Source organism: Desmodus rotundus, chromosome 3 (genome assembly GCF_022682495.2).
Source record: "Desmodus rotundus isolate HL8 chromosome 3, HLdesRot8A.1, whole genome shotgun sequence".
Taxonomy (NCBI): domain Eukaryota; kingdom Metazoa; phylum Chordata; class Mammalia; order Chiroptera; family Phyllostomidae; genus Desmodus; species Desmodus rotundus.
The window spans coordinates 171256247-171275552 of NC_071389.1; the positions used below are offsets into that span (position 1 = coordinate 171256247).

Genomic DNA, 19306 nt, shown 5'->3' on the forward strand with positions numbered 1-19306 from the left:
CTAAAATTACCTTTGAAAGGGAAGAGATTTCAGACTGTCAATGAGATTCAGGAAAATATGATGGGGCAGCTGATGGCGATTGGGAGAACTGTATGAGTGTGAGGTCCCAAGGTGCCTCCTTTGAAGGGGACTGAGGTGTCATTGTCCTGTGTACAATGTTTCTTGTATCTTGTATCTTCTTCAATAAATCTCTCTATTTTTCATGTTATATGGCTGGATACCTTCTGGACAGATGATTTTATATATATATATATATATATATATATATATATATATACTTTTGTTTTCCACTATCCATTTCTTGTTTTCTTTGCCCTCAGTTAGCACTTCAACTGGTCGAGGTGATTTTACTGACGGAGTGACCCCAAACTTCATTCCTGAAGGGCGAAGGTCTTGGTGGTGTCTTTATGGGGACGCTTTAGCTTCCCGTTACAGTTATTATTTGATGTGGCAATGTTAAAGGCTCCACAAGAAAACCTCTGGGTTCCAAATTCAATCTTTCTTGCCACTATTTTGTAGCAGAATCGATTTCTGCTTGATAAATTGGGCTCCACCACTTCCTCTCCTGATGGCCCAGTGACATGAGAGAACGTAGTGGCTAGGTGGTAACCTCAGTTCCGGGGTTCTGAAAATATGTCCTCTGGTGAAAGTATCACTCACTTGGAAACTACTTCCAATAAACATGCAAAGCCAACATTTTAAGAGATTGGAAACTAAATAAATTAGTTATTAGGTATAATAGTGAGAGGAATAATTCTTACTTCCACCCCTTAATTCCAATACCTATGTGTCCTCTCCACTGGAAACCAGCAACATATATTGGTAGATGTTAAGACTATATATTGCTTTATATTGGACTGTAACCCACCCCTCTGTTTTTTAATATTGTTTTTGTTAAAAGTGTTTTTGTTAAAGATGAATTATTAACTAATATATAACCCATGGATAAGTGGCATATTTGTGTAAGAGTTCCAGGAACTAGCCTCAGGGAAGGAGGCTGATTTCAGCAACTGGATGTTCTGGCTGAGGGAGACTAGCTGACTTTCAGCCATGAAAACCGGACTTCCACTTTACCAGTTTCGAGATAATCATTGGAATGGACTGTGTTGACTGACTTATGCGTAGAGAACTTTCAACCTCATTCTCCCTGATTTCTTTGTTCTGCTTTCCCTCTCCCGCCCAATAAAACCCCTGCCTGCACTGAGATGTCAACGTGGTCTTCGGGATGGGAGTCTACCATCTTCTCAGGCTGCCAGCCCTTGAATAACCATCTTTCCTTAGGTCAGCACCTGCCTCTCGAGTAATGGCTTTCGAATCCACAGACAGCCGAACCTGAGTTTCTCTCACTGGGGTTACAGCTGGCACCGCAATGCAATTTTAAGTAGGCTGCTTCAACAGTCTCAAAACTGTGTCTTCTGCTTTCCCCATTGCCATTGCTGGCGTTTATGTAATTGAACCCCCAATTCTTATGTGCATGAGTTTCCATTATGTGGAACAACTGTGGGCTGACATGGCTTCATTATCTTCACTGTTTTTCATCCTTTCCCGATTTGTGGAAGACAAGTATAGTCTTGAAAGATACCCACCCCATTATCCTTGGGAAATTATAAATATACTAAGTTGTATGGCCAGTGAAACTTTTCAGATATAATTATGAAGATCTTAAAATAAGGAGATCATCTTAGATATCTGGGCTCAATATAATCACAATGAGCCCTTAAAAGCAGAGGCCGTTCTGCAGCCAAAGACAGAAAGGATGCAGCAGAAGAGGAAGTCAGAAAGTCTCCAAGTGCAAGAAGGAATCATGTGCTTTTCCTGGTTTGAAGATGGGGGTGGTGAGGGGAGCAATGCCAGGAGGCATGGAGGTGACCTTAGAAAGAAGAGAGGACCCCAGGGGACAGCAGGAAGGAATCAGGAACCTCAGCCCTATAAACACAAGGAACTGTATTTTGCCAACCTAAATGAGCTTGGAAGCAGATTCTACAGACCTTAGAGAAAATCTCGGGCTGATAAACACTCAGTTTCAGTCTGTGAGAGACCTGAAGCAGAGAGTTCAGCCAAGCCCATCTGCACTTCTGACCAACAGAGCTGGAAGCTAATAAATTTGCATTGTTTTAAGAAACCAAGTTTGTGGAAATTTATTACAGCAGGAACAGAAAACTAATACATCATCTTTAACTACCTCAAATCCCTGAAGACCAGGCCTTCAAGAAATTCACCTTTGGCATCTGGCAGGGAAAAGCCAGTCAAACTGACAATAAAGCAAATAGCTGTCCCCTACCCACCCCCCACCCTCCACCAATCCCACAAGAGTTAATTACAAAGTGCAAAGCAATCCTCCCCTCCCCCATCCGCTTTGTCTGGTCTCAGTAGCCCAGAGGACCACGGATAGCACAGGCAGCTCAATAATACTTCAAATCTGACAGATTTCAGCAGAGACCTGGGGTTCCTTTTGTAAGCCAGAAATGATGTCAGAAAAATTGATCAAGGTACAAAGTAGCTCTGGGACTAAAACAAGCAAGACTATTGCTTATATCCACCCTAATAAGTAGGTTTTCCAATTAAAGAACTAATTTTACTTGTTTGCTCTTTTCACTGGTCAGGGTGTGTTACCCACACCCCAAGCTCCACCTCACGTGTACAGCAGGCATAGGGGTCATCTGTAGAACTGGACACACTAATCTGGCCTTGGAGGTTTTCTAGCTCAGGAAGTGGCTCTGGCTGTCCCTTGCCTCTCTGTCCTAGAGGTTAAGCTCCATTAGAAGTTACCCATTGTCACTCCTCTTACCCTACTGTGTGAATTAACTTTTCCTTGCTCAAGGCTGTTTTCACAGCAGCTAAGAAGTTTCACACTGGGCTACTGGGCTGTTTCTTCCCTTCCACTGAGAACCAGAGCATCACCAAAAGAGGAAAGCCTTGGGAGATGGAAACACTTCACAACTGAAGCAGTCAGTCTTGCACTGTTGTGCCCTGTGTAGTTGGAAGAGTGTGTGTGTGCGTGTGCGCGTGCATGCAAAATGAGAAAGAAATGTACGTATGCAGAATGTGTAAATACCTCACTAATACGACTCATACGCAGAAATCTAAGTGATAAATAGCTGGTTCCTTTGGTGGATGGATAGTCTGGGGCCAGAGTGAAGAGAGCTTTAAATATCTCAGGTTTAGGAGTTGGGATTTTATCTGATAGATAATGGGGAAATCCATATATTTGAAAAATTAACTCCTTGGGAACTTTGGGTAGAAATCACATTTGACTTTTGTTTGTTTCTGAGGACTATATTTGAGTTCCTTAAAACACTGTTTTGAATCATACAAAGTTTTCTAAAATTGTTCACACACGCAGAACAAATATAATTCTGACTCTCTCCAACCAAATATCCCATGTATTGGACATCTAAAGATAACCAACCGTTAAAGGATAAATGGTCACACTTATCGGATAAAAGTCAGCACTGAGTTTTATAGGACTGTGAAGGTGAATGCTGGAAATTCGAGTACCTTGGTTTTGGTGCTAACTATTGAATTAGAAGGGCACAGCTTAGCTGTAGAAAGTTAGATGAAGGTTAACATGGCTAAGACTTCATCAATGATAGGAAGAGAGATGTGGCCACGGGAACAGAAACTCTCAAGAATCCTTGGAAATTGTAGGGAAGCCAATGGTTGTCACACTACGATACAGACTGGGACAACCACTGTATTTGGATACGAGAGAAAAGCATGTCTTCCAAAAGCTGGACGGAGGACTTGGGTTGTATAAATAACTACATCAAACACGATACCACAGAATTATATTTATATTATACACTATATTCACATTGTAATATCCACATCCATCATCTGTGACACACGTCTAATAATCTTGAGTACATTTTACTGTAATATTAATATATATATAGAAAACCAGGAGGCACTTCCAGTAAATCTGGCAAAAAAGGAGCATCATTATAGTGTCTAAGCTAAAAAAGAATAAAAATAAATACAATTTATCTAATCAATTTTCTGTACAGATTCTACTTTTTACAAAACATTTATCAGCCATTAAGTACATCACTTGACAAATACTTGTGATAGGAGGATACAAAATAGTGTTACATATATCAAGTGCAAGATACAATTGAGAGGACAGATATATTTTTCAACTGATAAATGATCACATAAGTCCAATGCTTCAGTCTTAGGTTTTTAAAAGCTGGTAAATTTGGAAAGTTATTAATCAATAAACATGCTCAGTTGTTAAGAGCAGTGAGAATCACATTGTCATGTGCAAACGACCTCCCCTACATGGTTACTTTGGTTGGTAATTATTTGAAAATATTGCTTTTTAGGTACACTAAATTATGTTAATCCAGTACTCTCTGGTTTGCGAATATCCTACAAATTCAAATATTTGAAACATGCTAACTTCAACTTTCGATGACAGTATTATGGCTAGAAGAGGTAACGACTGATTAGAACAACTTGCTCCATCAGGAATCAATGCATTTTACCACCAAACACTGAAGGAAAGTAACCAACCCAAACAAAACACACTCTGGATTCCAACGAAAGTTCTTTCAGTTGCATACCCTAATATCATTAGGTAGAAAGCCAGGGAGAATCTTATTTTCATTATTTTGCATTGAGAGTTTCAGAATATTTATAAAAGCACCAATTTTCATTTTGTGATTTGCATGATAAAAATCTCTAGGAAGAAATATCAGGGGATGGTGGGTTCAGTGATACTTATTTCCAGTGCTTGTCAACTAACAAATTGTCCTTGTTGGAATAAAAATGGTTTAAGTTATGTGATAATATACTAAGAAATGAACTACACTCATAAATGGAAAAAAAAACACACACAAGTTAAACAAACATAATATGGTAAAAATCCCATGCAAATATTTTACAGAGTATTAAAAATAGTGATTTTTAAGCTAATGAACAAATATATATTAAAGTTCATGGCATTTCAACCCCACTAACAGGTAATATATAGCTATGTTAGGGTTACTATTTAAAGATAGTAATGTTATAGTACTGATTTATGCTTATAAATAGTTAAAGCAAAGTATCTGGTAATACAGGGGTTTTTTTTGAGTCATAAAAACCAGTTAAATTTTAAAAGAAAGGTGATGGTAAAATCTATCAGCCAATGTTATATACACAAAGAAAATCTTTAAACAATTACTTTTAATTTCACATTGAACTATCTGAATAGTTTGCTATTATAAAGGGAGTAAAATTACTAGAATTAAAAAAAACCTTCCTTTCAAAAGGTAGTCAAGAAGCAGTTTCAAAGATCCAAGTGTTAATTCACATTCTGAAACATGTGCTAGTGTGTTAAATGAAGTCAGGGTTGAAATATGAATCCACTAAATCCTTCTACTCCAGAGTAACTAATAACTAAATCGGTTTGTCATAGAATTGAGGGGTGTCCTGGGATGATCCTTGAAGTTCTACGTAGCGTTCACTCCCAGTCCACAGCTCTGTAATTTTTCCCCCTCGTTACTGCCATGCGCTGCACAATAAAGCTGGGTGTGCAGAGTCAGAACTTGAAGTTAAAGACGACCCCCTAATTACAGCAGAGGAGAATTTCTGATCATTTATGATTATTTTTCCTTTACTAACTTTGAGTTAGAGAAGTAAAACTCAGAAGACTTACTTTTCCCCTGTGCCTTTGAATTTTATTTTTTAGAGAACAAGAATTCCCTGATTCTCCGCTGTAGTTTGTATTTAATTTGAAATAGGTATTTCTACTGACACTGAAAATTTAATTAAAGCATTAAAGCTTTAAAAATACTTTTAAGTACTTTTCTATTTATAAATTTTAAATTCCAACCTACCATTTAATCATGCTTGGCAGATGAATGTAGTGGGTGTGGTTTATTGACTGGTTGGTGTTTCATCTGTGAAAGTCAAGATTAGTAAGATTTCACTTCTCTTAGTAATGAAGATGTGTTTAGGCTTTAAATTGCATTCAAATTTAGTAAAATACAATCTATGTCAATAGACCATTTAATTTAAAACAACGTAAAACATGATAAATTGGTAGCTAATACATTCTTTTTCTTGGGATAACTCAGAAGTCTGACTAATTTGTACACTTAATCTAATTAAATTATTGAGAATAAATTTATTTTTATCTATCAATGTATTTATTGGACCATTCATAAAACATTTTCCTCCCTGAGGCATGAAGGACATTAAAGAAAAGAAATATTCTTTATAGCTTTCTATTACATAATACTAATACTACTAGTTCTGTATATCAAAATATTTAGCATCTTTATATCATGGAATGTCATTTTGTGGGTTTCACTTTAATTGAATAAAAAATCTTAACAGCTTTGGTTCAAAAAATAAATCAAATTTAAATATTCTAGAAAGTACAAGCAATAATTAAATACTACTCTTTGAATCATTTTTTAATTATTTGCATGATTAAAAATGACTTCTAGATATGAAGCAATGAGGAAATCTGTTTGAACATGGACACGTTCAGGACTTCTCATCAATAAGAAGGCTTGCCTTTTCTTGTGTTCCCCAGCTCCTCAGAGAAGCAGAAATCCACGGATACCAACACCGACTGAGGTAATCAACCTTAAAAGTATAGCATGGAGAATTTGGGTTCTTTTTCAGAGCCTTAGGCATATGTCAAAAGCTAATTTTGTTTTCCATCATTTTGTATAGTTTATAGTCTTACCTGCACTAAAGTAATTTTTACTGGATTAGTACTTTTGAATCAGCAAATTAACATTGAGTCCCAACAGCAAAACAAATCCTTAACCTTCAGTCTTGAATCTTCAAACATGTTTAGCAACGGGATGCCCAATTATTATCATTTTTTGTCACCATCGTTCACCTGCTTGTTAAAATGACTCGATAGTCTGACATCAAGATCAGTTTGGGTAAGGTGAAAGCACCCTTAGGTAAGATAAAGCAGCAGCATCTTAACAATTGAAATGTGTTAGGCAGTAGCACAAACTGCCTACCATCCATGGTGCGTAATACAGACTGGAAAATGTGGATTCTTCTCCGCCCGTGGTTCTTTAAACTGAAACATACAAATGCTGATGGAAACCTCAAGTTAAGTTCTTTACCTAATGCATGGTTTGTTGTATAATTTACTCAGTCCTATAGTTTAAGTAATTCACCCCCAATCAAATTTCCAATCAGAATTTGAATCCTTTCTAGAGGAACAAACTGATGTAAATATAGGACCTAAAAGTGGGATTATTTCCCTCTGATTAGAAATTCTAAGAATAGTTTGATTTTGGAATGCTCTTTACCTAAAATGGCTGTCTCCTAATGTAAAGTTTTTATTTTGTTGAACAAATTAGAAAAATGAACTGACAATATCAGCAAGTTCATAGTTTTACCTTATGAAAAAAATCATGAGAAAAATGAACTAGAACAATGGCCATACAGTTCTCTGTGGCTTGGTGTGAGAGGTGAATAAAAGAAACTCAGCTTCATTTCAAAGTACATAGACATTTTAGCCATCAATTTTCTCGAGTTGAGCTATAAGCATTTAAAATTTGATTTTTTCCCCATACACACTACTGATAATCTCTAGAATATGGAGAATCTTGATTTATTCTACCAGGGGTGTCCAACCCTTTGGTGTCTCTGTGCCGCACTGGAAGAAGAAGAGTTGTCTTGGGCCACACATTAAATATACTGTGACACGTAATCACAAAAAAATCTCATAATGGTTTAAGTAAATTTACGATTTTGTGTTGTGCCGCATTCACAGCCATCCTGGGCTGCATGTGGCCCGCGGGCTGCGGGTTGGACACCCCTGGACCAGACTGTGAAAGTTTACAGAGCTCCATTTACTGGAGTCTTCTGACAGTTCAGAAGGCAGTTGATTTCTAAAACGGCATATAAATTAGAAAAGGCATTAAATAGGAACCAGGGTTAGGTTGGAAGAAAAGGACAAGAAGACCCTTATTGTACATATCCCCATACAGACATGGAAGCACCAAAAAGACCTCCCAAAGTAGAATAGAAATAATTTTTCGATTATCTTCTTCTCATTAGTCAGGAGTTGTTCATCACACAAATAGTTCACCTTTGTAAAGTAGTCATTTCAAACTTTAAACTTTATTTACAATGATAATGTTCATATCTTTATTACTTAGAAAATAATTTATATTTTTCCATCATTTAAACAAAGTATAGGCCTGAGTCTCATGCCTTTGCACAGCTTTTACCTTCAAAGAAAGTTCTCTGGGAAAGTGACAGGGACGTTGGGAAATCACGACCCAAGAGAGGCAGGGAACATGAGGAAATCGCAACACATACATGTAATATGAACAGTCCACATGACACGCAATCCCTTTTCTTTAGCACTGGGATTGTAATGGTTAGAATTTGTCCTGGAATTCCATCCAAAAGGACCATAAAGAACTGGGTATGCTTTTAGAAAATGGATATTTTCTTAAGCATAATATGAGGAAATTACCTGTTAGATGAAGACTGCTATAGACGTACACCTGTACAGAGCTACTGTCTGCATCTTCTGAGAACAAAACCAGCTCTTATGGAAATGAGAAGACCAAATTTTTATACTTAAAGAATGTGTAAAGTGGAGTTTTCACCAAAGAATATTTTGAGGATTGGTGCAGATAGAGAACTGGCAAAGACACCCTCTCAGTGAGCTGGAGATAACATTGGGCGCGCTTGTGTTGTACCTGGACTTTTTGTTAACAGAGAACAACCACTAGCCTCAGGGTCTTCATTCCAACTTTTTCTGCCATTGGCTCTATACAATTATCTTCTCCTCTAAACGGGCTAGAGATTCTTTCATTTGAAAGACCTGAGTTGATCTAATGGCACCTATAAATAGACTCATATAAAAATGTAGTAAATGCAACAAATACACTTTAAGAAATTAAGTGCCGGAGTTGGAAGTGAACACGATAATTGTTGTCATCAAGGAGGGGGAGAACCTCACTAGCAGAAAATATTTTTCTAGGTTCCTAGACATCTTTTGGGATATACTGGGTGTGTATGATAGCCATGACCTTGGTGAATCATCTCCATTCCTTTATTTCAATTGACTTCTAGCTTTAATATACAGGTAATTTATTTTTGAAGAAAAAATAATCAGTCTTCCTAGTCTGATAAACACAGTTCTGGAATGAAGAGGTTCTAACTGCTTTGGCCATCATTATTTCATGTACTTTAAGACAAAACAAACCAAACCAGGCAGTTTGCTAAGATTTCTGTTCTGGCAGCCAGGCTTGGGGCCATGTAGCTTGGGTGAAGCTGCTAACGTCCAGTCCCAGACTCACACCTGCTGTCCTGCCATTCTACCGATGCACCACACCTAGATTTTCCTTTGATTTATATTTATTTCAGAGAAGTGTGGCATTTGGAGAAAGGGAAAACATTAGTTTGGTTAAGAAATTAGATACAAGAGGTATGTGGGTATAAATCCTTTTTTTTTTTTTCCTTTCTCTTACTTGCAAGGGAAGGAGAGCAGTTAACTAGGGAAATGTATTTGACTCACAGTAACTTTTGCAAACATAAAGGCACACAGGCAATACTAAGAAAATGAAAACAACTCACTAAGTCCTAAATAATGAAGACCTGGTGTTAACTCAAAAAAAAGCAATTATTCTCTTCATTTAGGTAGAGTCTGCAACAATTTCATCTATCCATATTTTCCTGCTTACTAGGAAATTTGCCTTGAAATCATGGTATGTTTTTATTGTATTATCATTGCCTTATTTGAAGAGCAATTTCCCAGCTCTTTTCTGGAAACCTTTTAGAATTCTATCCTGATTAAATCACTGCTTCAGAGGGGAAAATTAACTATTTATGAGAAACAAAGGCATTTTTAATGTAAACACTCTTTTCAATGACTTCAGAGGAAATAAAAAGTAGAACTCACAACCAAGAGTCACGTAGAAGCTTGTTTAGATGCGGAGCGGGTGTGTGTATACGACCGAAGGAAGAGCTACAGCCCAAGTGCTGGGAGGGACTGGACACCAGTGATAAACTTGTGGTGTGGGTTAAGAAATCTTTCGCTTGGGAGTCATGGACCCAAAAGTTAGCAAAAGTTACTAGTGAAAAAACATTCTGGCAGCATCCTCACTTAATTGGCACAAAATAAGTGCATCAGAGTTTCATTTATATCAGAACAGGTAGAAGAGTGGCTGTCTACAGACCTCCATGCAAAAAAAAAAAATCATCACTCTCTTACTGGGCTTGGAGATAGCTTCAATGTATAAAAATGGTGATTAAAATATAACTTTATAAAAATGTTTCATTTCCCTTTTTTAAAAAAAGTTTACTATCTACAGAAACAAAAAAAATCTTTATATTTACATCAAGATAACTATTCATGACAAATATAATAATATGAAATAAAATATTGAAAGTGAGTATCAACTTTTTAAATAGAGGTTTGGCTCACAGCATAAACAAGTGTAGATAAACAAACAAACCAAAAAAAAAAAAAAAAGACTTTCAATAAGAGGCCAATCTCCCAAAATTCTTCTATAATCTTCCCTGCCAAAAGAAGCACAACCAGCGGCCAGACTGCAGATAGAAGCTACCCCATCACACAGCATGTGGAATACCACAACAGGGCTGGTCAGTGGGCCCTCTGCCACCCAAAAGCCAATCTTTAGCAGTTGCCAAGAATCAAGCTTTCACTATGTCAACAAACACCAAACCGTAGGTTGAAATTTTCCCCTTCATCTCTCTCACAGTTTCTGCTGGCCTTCCTTTCTTTTCCCTTTTTCTACCATACAGTTTGTACCAGATCAAGACATGGGAGATGAATGTAAAGAGCAATTTCCCCGGTCTTCTCTGGAAATCTTTCAGAATTCTAACCATATTAAAAGACTTGACTCCAGCTCTTCCTAGGCGTTCATGCATAAAGAATGCCATCCCCTTGCACGGTGATTTGACACACTCACAGAGCTCCTATACATTCATTAGGCGAGTAGATTGGAAAATGCCTCCGTCTTCCACGTTTAAGGCTGGTGATAGAGAGCCTCCAAGTGGTGTTTTGCAGTAGTACCCATCACACAGCCCTCTCACCCAGCCCCTAGACAGGGACCTTTATTGAAGCTAAATGGAGGGAGGCATTTGGAATGGCTGCCTCTCAAAGATACTCCAGAGTGAACTTCCTTCTATTTGTTCACACGCATTGTCTGCTGCTGGAATTCTATCAGCTACTAACCACAAGACTCTCTCTTTACATACACACAAACATACATACCCACAAACACCCTTGTAATCCTCTCTCTCTTCAAACACACACACACACACACGCACACACACACACCACACGATGTTGGCAGGATGTATAAGAATTCGAATAATTCTCTGGAACTTTCATCCCTTAGTACTAAGAGCAAAAGCTTCTTAGTTGTAACCTACATTTACTGCACTGTTCTCCTGCTAAGCCTCACCATTTCCTTTGTTTTCATTTATTTTTCTTTTATGGTTTATTGTATATCACAGTGACCACTATATGTCTTAATACGAATGTTACTAAATTGTGGAACCAGTAAATCTGGCTTTCAACGTGTGTGTGTGTGTGTGTGTGTGTATGTGTGAATGTTTTACATGTATCTACGTGTGAGCTTATGTACACACACACACACATATTTTTCCTTTAAAAAATCCATAGAAGCTGGTGTTGCAATGTGAAAGCTTCTCTGAACAAGAGTTTTTAACCATGTACCTCACTGTAAAAATAAACACGTAAAATGCGAAGAATCCCCAAATGCAATAGCCATTTGCCAATCTCCTTGTATTTCTACAGTGTTGTGTCTAAGTGTTGTGCTGGCTTGAAGAGAGTCTGTGACAAGTCACTCGGTGTGGAGACAGAGCTCATTCTACCCATTGTCACTGGTTTGGCTTTGGGGTTACGCTCTCCTCTCCTCTGGGCTTCCCTTTTTCTTCTTCTTCTTCCCTGATGGCCTGGATCTGCTCTGAGGAATGCTGCTGGGGAGATGGGTCCAGGGACTGATTTTCGATTCCTGCCAACCGCTGTTCATCTTCCATGACTTTCTTCCACATCTTGTGGTTCTGCAGGAGGTGCTGAGTTATTTGACAGTAGATTTTCCTCCTCTTGAAAGTTTTCTTTCCTGAGAAAACACCAAATTAGACTACTTACTGGTGTGCTGAATACAAGTCATTTCTTCTCACAGTATTAATAGGTAGTAAGTACCAACGGATACATATCTCTGTCCTTTGACTTGTATATTGTAATAATGTCATTTCCAAAAACAGGGAAATAGGAAGATGGCAATCACCTTTAATACATCGCTGAGACATAACTCTGAAGTTAAAATTTGGTAATGTTCAAGACAAGGTTCTGTCTGGATCGTGGCATTATTTCCACTCCTTCAGGCTCTCAAGACTTTTCAGGAAGATTACCAAAATAACTTCTTGTTATGCCTTCCTTTACTTTGTCAACCCGTCCGACTCACAAGAGTCTACAAGATTGATTAAAGATGGTTTGGATGTTACAGCTCTGCTTCGTGTGGACTAAGAAATTAATTTCAAACTCCTCAGTTTTCTCACAAGCTGGCACAAACACACGTCTCCAGTATTCCTCCATCTGCAGCCCCTTTTCTAGCTTTTCTAGCTTTTCTATCCATACTTACCCACTCTATTTTCTTTACATACACCGACTTCTACTTTCAAGCTGGCACAGCCCTTCCTTCTGAAATGTTCTTCTCTATCACTCAAAGTTCATGTCCATTTATTATTTTGAGATCCAGCCAGATTTCACTGAATTTCTCTTCCAAGTAAAACCTCTCTTTCCCTCTCTCTCATCACTCCATATATGCCTCTTGGAGTTGACACTGTTTCCCATTTTTCCCCTTTCTCACTGCCATTATTTCTTTTTCTGGTAACTGCACATCCCACATCATTAGGGGGCTCTCACCCCTCCTTTTAGTTGTGCAGTTCTAGAAAAGGCAGTCAAATTTAGCTTCCCCACCCACCTCTGACAACACAGCTGTGTCACAGCGACTGGCCAGGGTGGAGGTGGGAACCCCAGTCAGGCCAGCCACAGTTCTTACCTGGGATTTTTCCCATTGGCACAGAATGAGTATGCATTTGGGGAATGGGGATTGGAGATCTTTTCTTCTTTGCTTATGCACTCGTAATAAGGTTAACATAGAGCTGTCTATAATTCCAGCTTCATGAAGAAAGCAAGATTAAGAGAACAAGCTGTCAAGCAGATGAATCAGAGACAAGACCAGGGGCATGTAAGCTCTAATACCAGCCAACATTATGTTTATATGCAGCAATAATTTCCCTTCTGTATACACTAATTTAATGGAAGTTTTGTTACTTGTAACAAAAAGAATACCCTAAATAATGTACATTCTCTAAGGCTTTTGTCTTATTCTCACATATTCCAGCTCCTTTACTAGACTACAGCCTCTCTGAGGGAGCCTTGCGAAGACCTGTAGGGATCTTATACATGAGAAGGCTCAGTAAACATGTACTTAATAAATAAATAGATTACTTTTTCTCATGTCCAAGCAACTTAATATTTCAAAATGGAAGTACTAAAGACAATTTTCACAGAATTGCATATCTTGATTGAAGAAATGTAATAAAATTAGTTTCAACAGAAGAAACATAAGGGGTTTTAAATAATTTGCATTGGTGTCATAATTTACTGTTCAGGCTTCCAATGTATTTTCTATTTATTAAACACCTACTATATACCAGGTGTGCCACTGTCTGGTAATTTACTGGTAGACTCAATAGATATAATGCTTGCCAGCCTGGAGCTTTTCCACTAGGGGAAATACAGAGAGTGAACAAGTAGCTACAATTATACTGAGTCTTGCAGAGTCTTTGAAAGGTAGCAGACAGAGAGAGGATTCTGCATACTGACAGTGGCTTGGCCTAAGATGGAGGTAATGGAAATGAAGATAGATAAAGGTGAAAGATATTTGTGAAGTTTCATCAAGACTTTGGCAACTGATTAGATGTACAAAATGAAGAAGAGGGAGGAATCGTAGACAACCCTGAGCTATCCGGCCTGAGCAGTTGAGTATTTGGGGGTATGATAGACTGGGAAAGGGAACATTCGATGAGGAACAGATCTGAGGTATAAGTTGAACATAAAGTGTCTGGGAGACCTACAAGTGGAAAGGGAAAGCAGGCAGCTCATTTTGAGCTCAGAAGAGAGGGCTATTCTCCTCTAAGCAACCAGAATATAATATAACTCTCAGTATTTTCATTTGAGTGACTATTTTAGACTTAGGCAAAGAATTTAGAAATTAGGCTAAGATCCTACTATTAGACAGTAAACTTCCCCATGGAAAGAAGCTATTTCCCCCCTTGGTGTGTACATCCAAATAGCCCTATGCTTTAGTAAGTATTCAGTAGAAATTTAGTAAATGAATTATGTTTGTTCTAGTTTCTGTCCCACGGTTCCAAGTAAATGATGAAGTATTGATAAGTGATAAAAATGATACTGATATGTAAAAGTGGTCCACAGAAAATTCTGACCTAATTGAGACTATATTAAAGAGTTACAGTACAAGTTGTCAGATGTTCAGCAGGTATATTTGGGTTTACTTACTGAAGTGGTAATGATTTGCAATGTATAATCTGGAAGAAAGAAGAGGAAGAGGAGGAAGAGGAGGAGCAAGAGGTGGGGGTAACACAATAGCAAAAAAGAAAGTCAATTGTTATGAGATGTGCCAAAGGACCTAGCTCTCTTGGAGGTCATACACCAAAATTTCCGTGGAAGTGCTAATGATTGCTACAATGATTTTATTGTAGTATATCACAGAAATTTCTTGAACTTTATAGGACAAGATCAATTTTTAAAATGCAGTTCAGAAAAAGGACATGATGAAATTATCTTTGAATTACTTTTAAACCACAGAGACACATAAAACTTAGTAAACCGATGAAATGCCAGGGAGAATGGATACAGGTGGAACCTTAAGCAAGAATTTAAAGAAACATATTTATTCTATTCATTATTTTATTCACAAAGTGGAGCCGTCAATCAAACCGATATTGACTACCTACTAACTGACAGACAGTTTTCTGGATGCTATGAAAACACGGACCAATCTGTCTCAGAGATTGCCTTAAACGAGCTCATAATCTGTAGGGGAGAAAGCCAAGAAGACAAAAAATGAAACACACATGCCATGTTTTATAAAAGACATAAACATGTGACCGAGATGGCCTTGGCATTCCCCTCAGTTTGAATAAAATTTAGACAGGTTCCTTCCAGACCACAGGTCTCTGACTTCCCTTTTCTTAGAGCATTTACTTTATAAAACTCAAAACGGCTAATTCTGTATCTGCCCCTTTTCAGTACATAGTTTTTTTTTTCCCCAGTGTCTAGCCAGTTTTACAACTTGAGAGCACCTTTCTGAAGGATCTGGGAGCCTAACTTCAGAAAGCACCCATCAGCAAACAAACGTGGCGTAATCACATTGACCGGCTCCCTCTAAGGTCCTCCTGTACTTTTTCACTAGTTCATCCCAGCGCTTAACAACTCTCTTGCCTTTGTTTCAAGGAAGGTGAGTTCAATTTTTCTTCACAATTGCAATGCTCTTGATAATGTCTTCCTTGCCATTGTAACAAGTGTGTGGTGCAATTTCTTTCTGACATGTCAAATCATAGTGACCCAAAAGACTCAGCCTGTGGGGGAACAGGTAGGTTTTCTTTTCAAGGAACTTGACACTTGAGCTGAGATGTAAGTTAGGAGAATGAAATACACTGGGTGAAGAAGGGGCTGGTAGATTCCAGGTGGTGAGGGGCACGCTGACAGGCACAGGGCATGGGGCCCTGAAGCATGACATCGATTTCTTTATTCAAAAGCTTCTTAACAAGGGATATGTACGTATATTTTTTCTATCAAAATTAATAAAATATATTAATGTATTAGGTTTTGCAAAGTAAATCTCTACAATACTTTTCTACCAAAGCCATTTACTTGTCTATTTCTACTTTGTTTTTGTTGTAGCTAAGAACAAACCAGTTTCTACTGAGAAATTTTGAAAGGTTAACATACTTTTATCCTAATCTTTTGAATCAAGAGAGTTACAGATAACCTCTGGCTGCAGGACAGACTTACACCACAGTCACAGGCAACACTCTACTGTGCAAGGTGATTGATTATTCCATCTGAAATTTATACACATACATGGCACGGCATTCACAGGGAAGAAGCTAACAAAAGCTCACTTTTTCCCCTTTTTCCTTTCAGGGTAGTGTCCATGAGGGCAGCTGTTCTCTTATTAATGCTGTTTAACATTAGCAGTAAACCTCTCTGGAATTAAACTGAATGAAGTGACGTAGAAGAAAGTTTGTACCAAATAAATTTGCGTAGATGAGAGTCTGCAGGTGGTCTAAAACATGCTTGTACTGGGAGCCAAATTGTTCAGCGCTGGAACTTTTTGAACCAAGAACAAAGAGCCTTTCATTGCTCGAATTCTAAATGCAGCTTAGTACTTCATTAGAAACCTCTTAGTTCGCTGCAGGAATCTTTCAGATTTAATTATGAGGTAGGGGAAAAGCCTTCTTTCCCTAACATACCATATTGAAACATTTTATTCTGTTTCCTGGGAGGTCTCCAAATTTTGCAAATTGCTGAAGTTATCAGTGCCTATTTAATTTAATTTTTTTATTTTTTTAATTATTGATTTTTAGAAGAGAGAGGAAGGAGTGGGGGAGAGAGACAGAGACAGAGAGAGACAGAGGCAGAGAGAGAGACAGAGACAGACAAACAGACACGGGGATGTGTTCATTGGCTGATTGTCAAATGAGCCCGGACTTGGCATATAGGGATGATACCCTAAACAATAGAGCTACCTGGCCGGGGCTGCATATTAAATCTAAGTTTACCTAAATAAGTGAACCATCATAATCCATATGAATTCTGAGATTACAATTATAAGAGTAAATGGCAATGGAGTTAAAAATGACACTTGGGTTTGCTTTCTGATTCTGCAGAAACCATTTACACCTGGGAATGTTACTTAAACTTCTGAGCCTCAGTTGAATCTTTTGTAAAAGGAGGCAGCTGAATGAGATGATCATCAATTCTCCCATTTCTTTCTTTTTTTTAAATTTTCATTCTATTACAGTTGTCCCAATTGTCCCCTGTTCCTCTCCCTTGCTTCCCCTCACCACAGTCAATCCCCACTCCATTGTCTTTGTCCATGAGTCATTCATACATGTTCTTTAACTAGGCCCTTCCCCTTCTTTCCTCCCTATCCCTCTCCCCCCTCCTCTCCCCTCTGGTCCCTGTCAGTCTGTTCCTTGTTTCCATGCCCTGGTTCTATTTTGCTCATTTGTTTGTTTTGTTGATTAGGTTCCACTTATAGGTGAGATCATAGGTATCCACTTATAGGTATCTGTCTTACACCGCCTAGCTTATTTCACTTAGCTTAATGCTCTCCAGTTCCATCCATGCTGTCACAAAAGGTAGGTGCTCCTTCTTTCTTGCTGCTGCATAGTATTCCATTGCGTAAATGCACCAGTTTTTTGATCCACTCATTTACTAATGGTCACTTAGGCTATTTCCAGCATTTGGCTATTGTAAATTGTGCTATGAAGATTGGGGTGCATAGGTTCTTTTAAATTGGTGTTTCAGGATTCTTGGGGTATAATCCCAGCAGTGGAATCAGTGGGCCAAAAGGCAGTTCCATTTTTAGTTTTTTGAGGAAGTTCCATACATATTGTAAAATTCTGTTACTCTATGCTACCAAATTTTACAAATAACTAACATTTTTATCATATTCTTGGCTATAAAGGAATACTGCAAACATAATTTTTCAAAAGCTACAGTATCAAATCACTGCTGATGGATACTTTAAATTTTAATATAAGGTGGCCAGCTGACATTTAGAAGTCACTGGTAAACAGAAGCCAGAGAATTCTCATTCCTGCTTCAGTGAGCTGGGTAAAACCAGGAAGGCCCCGAGAGGAGCACGACAGAATCTGGAAGTCAGTGTGGCAACCCAGCCTTGGAGAACAGAGAGGCATCAAACAGAATAACTGCTTGTCGCATTTTGGGGGAAAGCCAACATTGACAAGTTGAGTCTGTTAAATCTCCTGGCCTGGGTTCTTCAATTCTTGATGCCTGGATTTTGTGTGTGTGTGTGTGTGTGTGCGCGCGTGCTTTTTTCCACTGTGTTTGAGTTCAAACAGCAATCAGGTTTCATGGGAACAAAGATTTTCCTGAAGCTAAAGCTGACAATACTTTCCAATATCAATCAGTAAAAAACTGTCATGGGCTTAGACAGCAAATCCCCTGGTTCTCTGGGTGAAAAGTAAAACAAACAAATAAATAAACAGAACTAATGCCTGTTGATTAAAGGAACAAATGAATAAATAACCCATGAATCCCAGTCTTGATGCCAGCTTCTAAATCCCAAGATCAGCACAAAATTTCTAATGGAGATCTTTTTATCAGCATTAGAGAAATAAAATGACTTTGATAATGGAATATTGAAGGAAAAAAAGAAACTTTTGATTTCCCCCATTCTGTACAAAAGTTAATATATAAGACAGAACATAAGCAAAAATCTGACCTAAAGCCAAATTTGCATAACCTTGTCCCTTCAGTTAATGACAGCTTCTCATCTATGCTTATGGAGCTTACAATGGACACTTACATGAGGGTAAATTAGGCTGATGCCCATGTTAGAATGTCTCCTTACTAGATGGCCAAAATGAACCAAGTCATGCATTCTCCTGATTGCTGAAAAAGTAGGAACAAATAATCAGAAGGTTGCTCCCTGGCAATATTTTTGGGAAGGGCTTTGAAAAATATTAATGCTGTACGTTCTTTATGGATGGAGGCAGATGGAAACCATATACTATGTTCTCAAGAACACAGGAAGATTATTTGTGCAACGTTGTTCTAAGGGTTATAGCTTTTTCTGTTAGTGCCTCCTCCCTATGGCAGGAGAAATAGTAGAGAATATTTCATGATGTGAAGAAAAATCTGCTTTTATAGTTAATTAAATTAAGACGATTAGATTGGGTTTCCAAGTCAATGACCAGATGTGAGCTCAAAGACACAGTCATTTCTCACTTGGGTAATTTCAACAGCCTTTTAACTCATCCCATTGCTCATACCCTTTCTCCTACCCCAAACTCAAAAATATACTTCAGTACAGCAGCTGAAACAAGGCCATTAAAATGTAAGTTGAATCGACAAACCCTTCTGCTCAAAACCCCTGATGGCTTCCCATCCTAGTAAGAGCAAAAGCCAAACTCCATGCTGCTATCTAATCTGTCCTACTTTCAAACCCTACATCATCTGGCCCCCACTCTCTCTCTCCTGCTGCTCTCCCAC

General features: G+C 38.2%; 1 protein-coding gene across 4 annotated transcripts in view; it reads right to left on the reverse strand.

Moving 5' to 3' along the window:
* Window positions 1-3771: 3771 nt before the first annotated feature.
* The window catches only part of PDE3A (phosphodiesterase 3A), a 285977-nt gene continuing 270442 nt past the window's right edge, over window positions 3772-19306 (reverse strand). For 2 of the 4 annotated variants that reach the window (XM_024575890.3, XM_045184056.3), the window contains exon 16: window positions 3772-12092. In XM_024575890.3, the coding sequence (XP_024431658.2) occupies window positions 11851-12092 (242 nt within the window). In that variant the 3' untranslated portion in view covers window positions 3772-11850. Of the gene's footprint in view, window positions 12093-12905; window positions 13154-18620; window positions 18707-19306 lie in introns of those variants that run through there. The other 2 variants (XM_071221069.1, XM_053921749.1) reach the window with 2 other exon arrangements.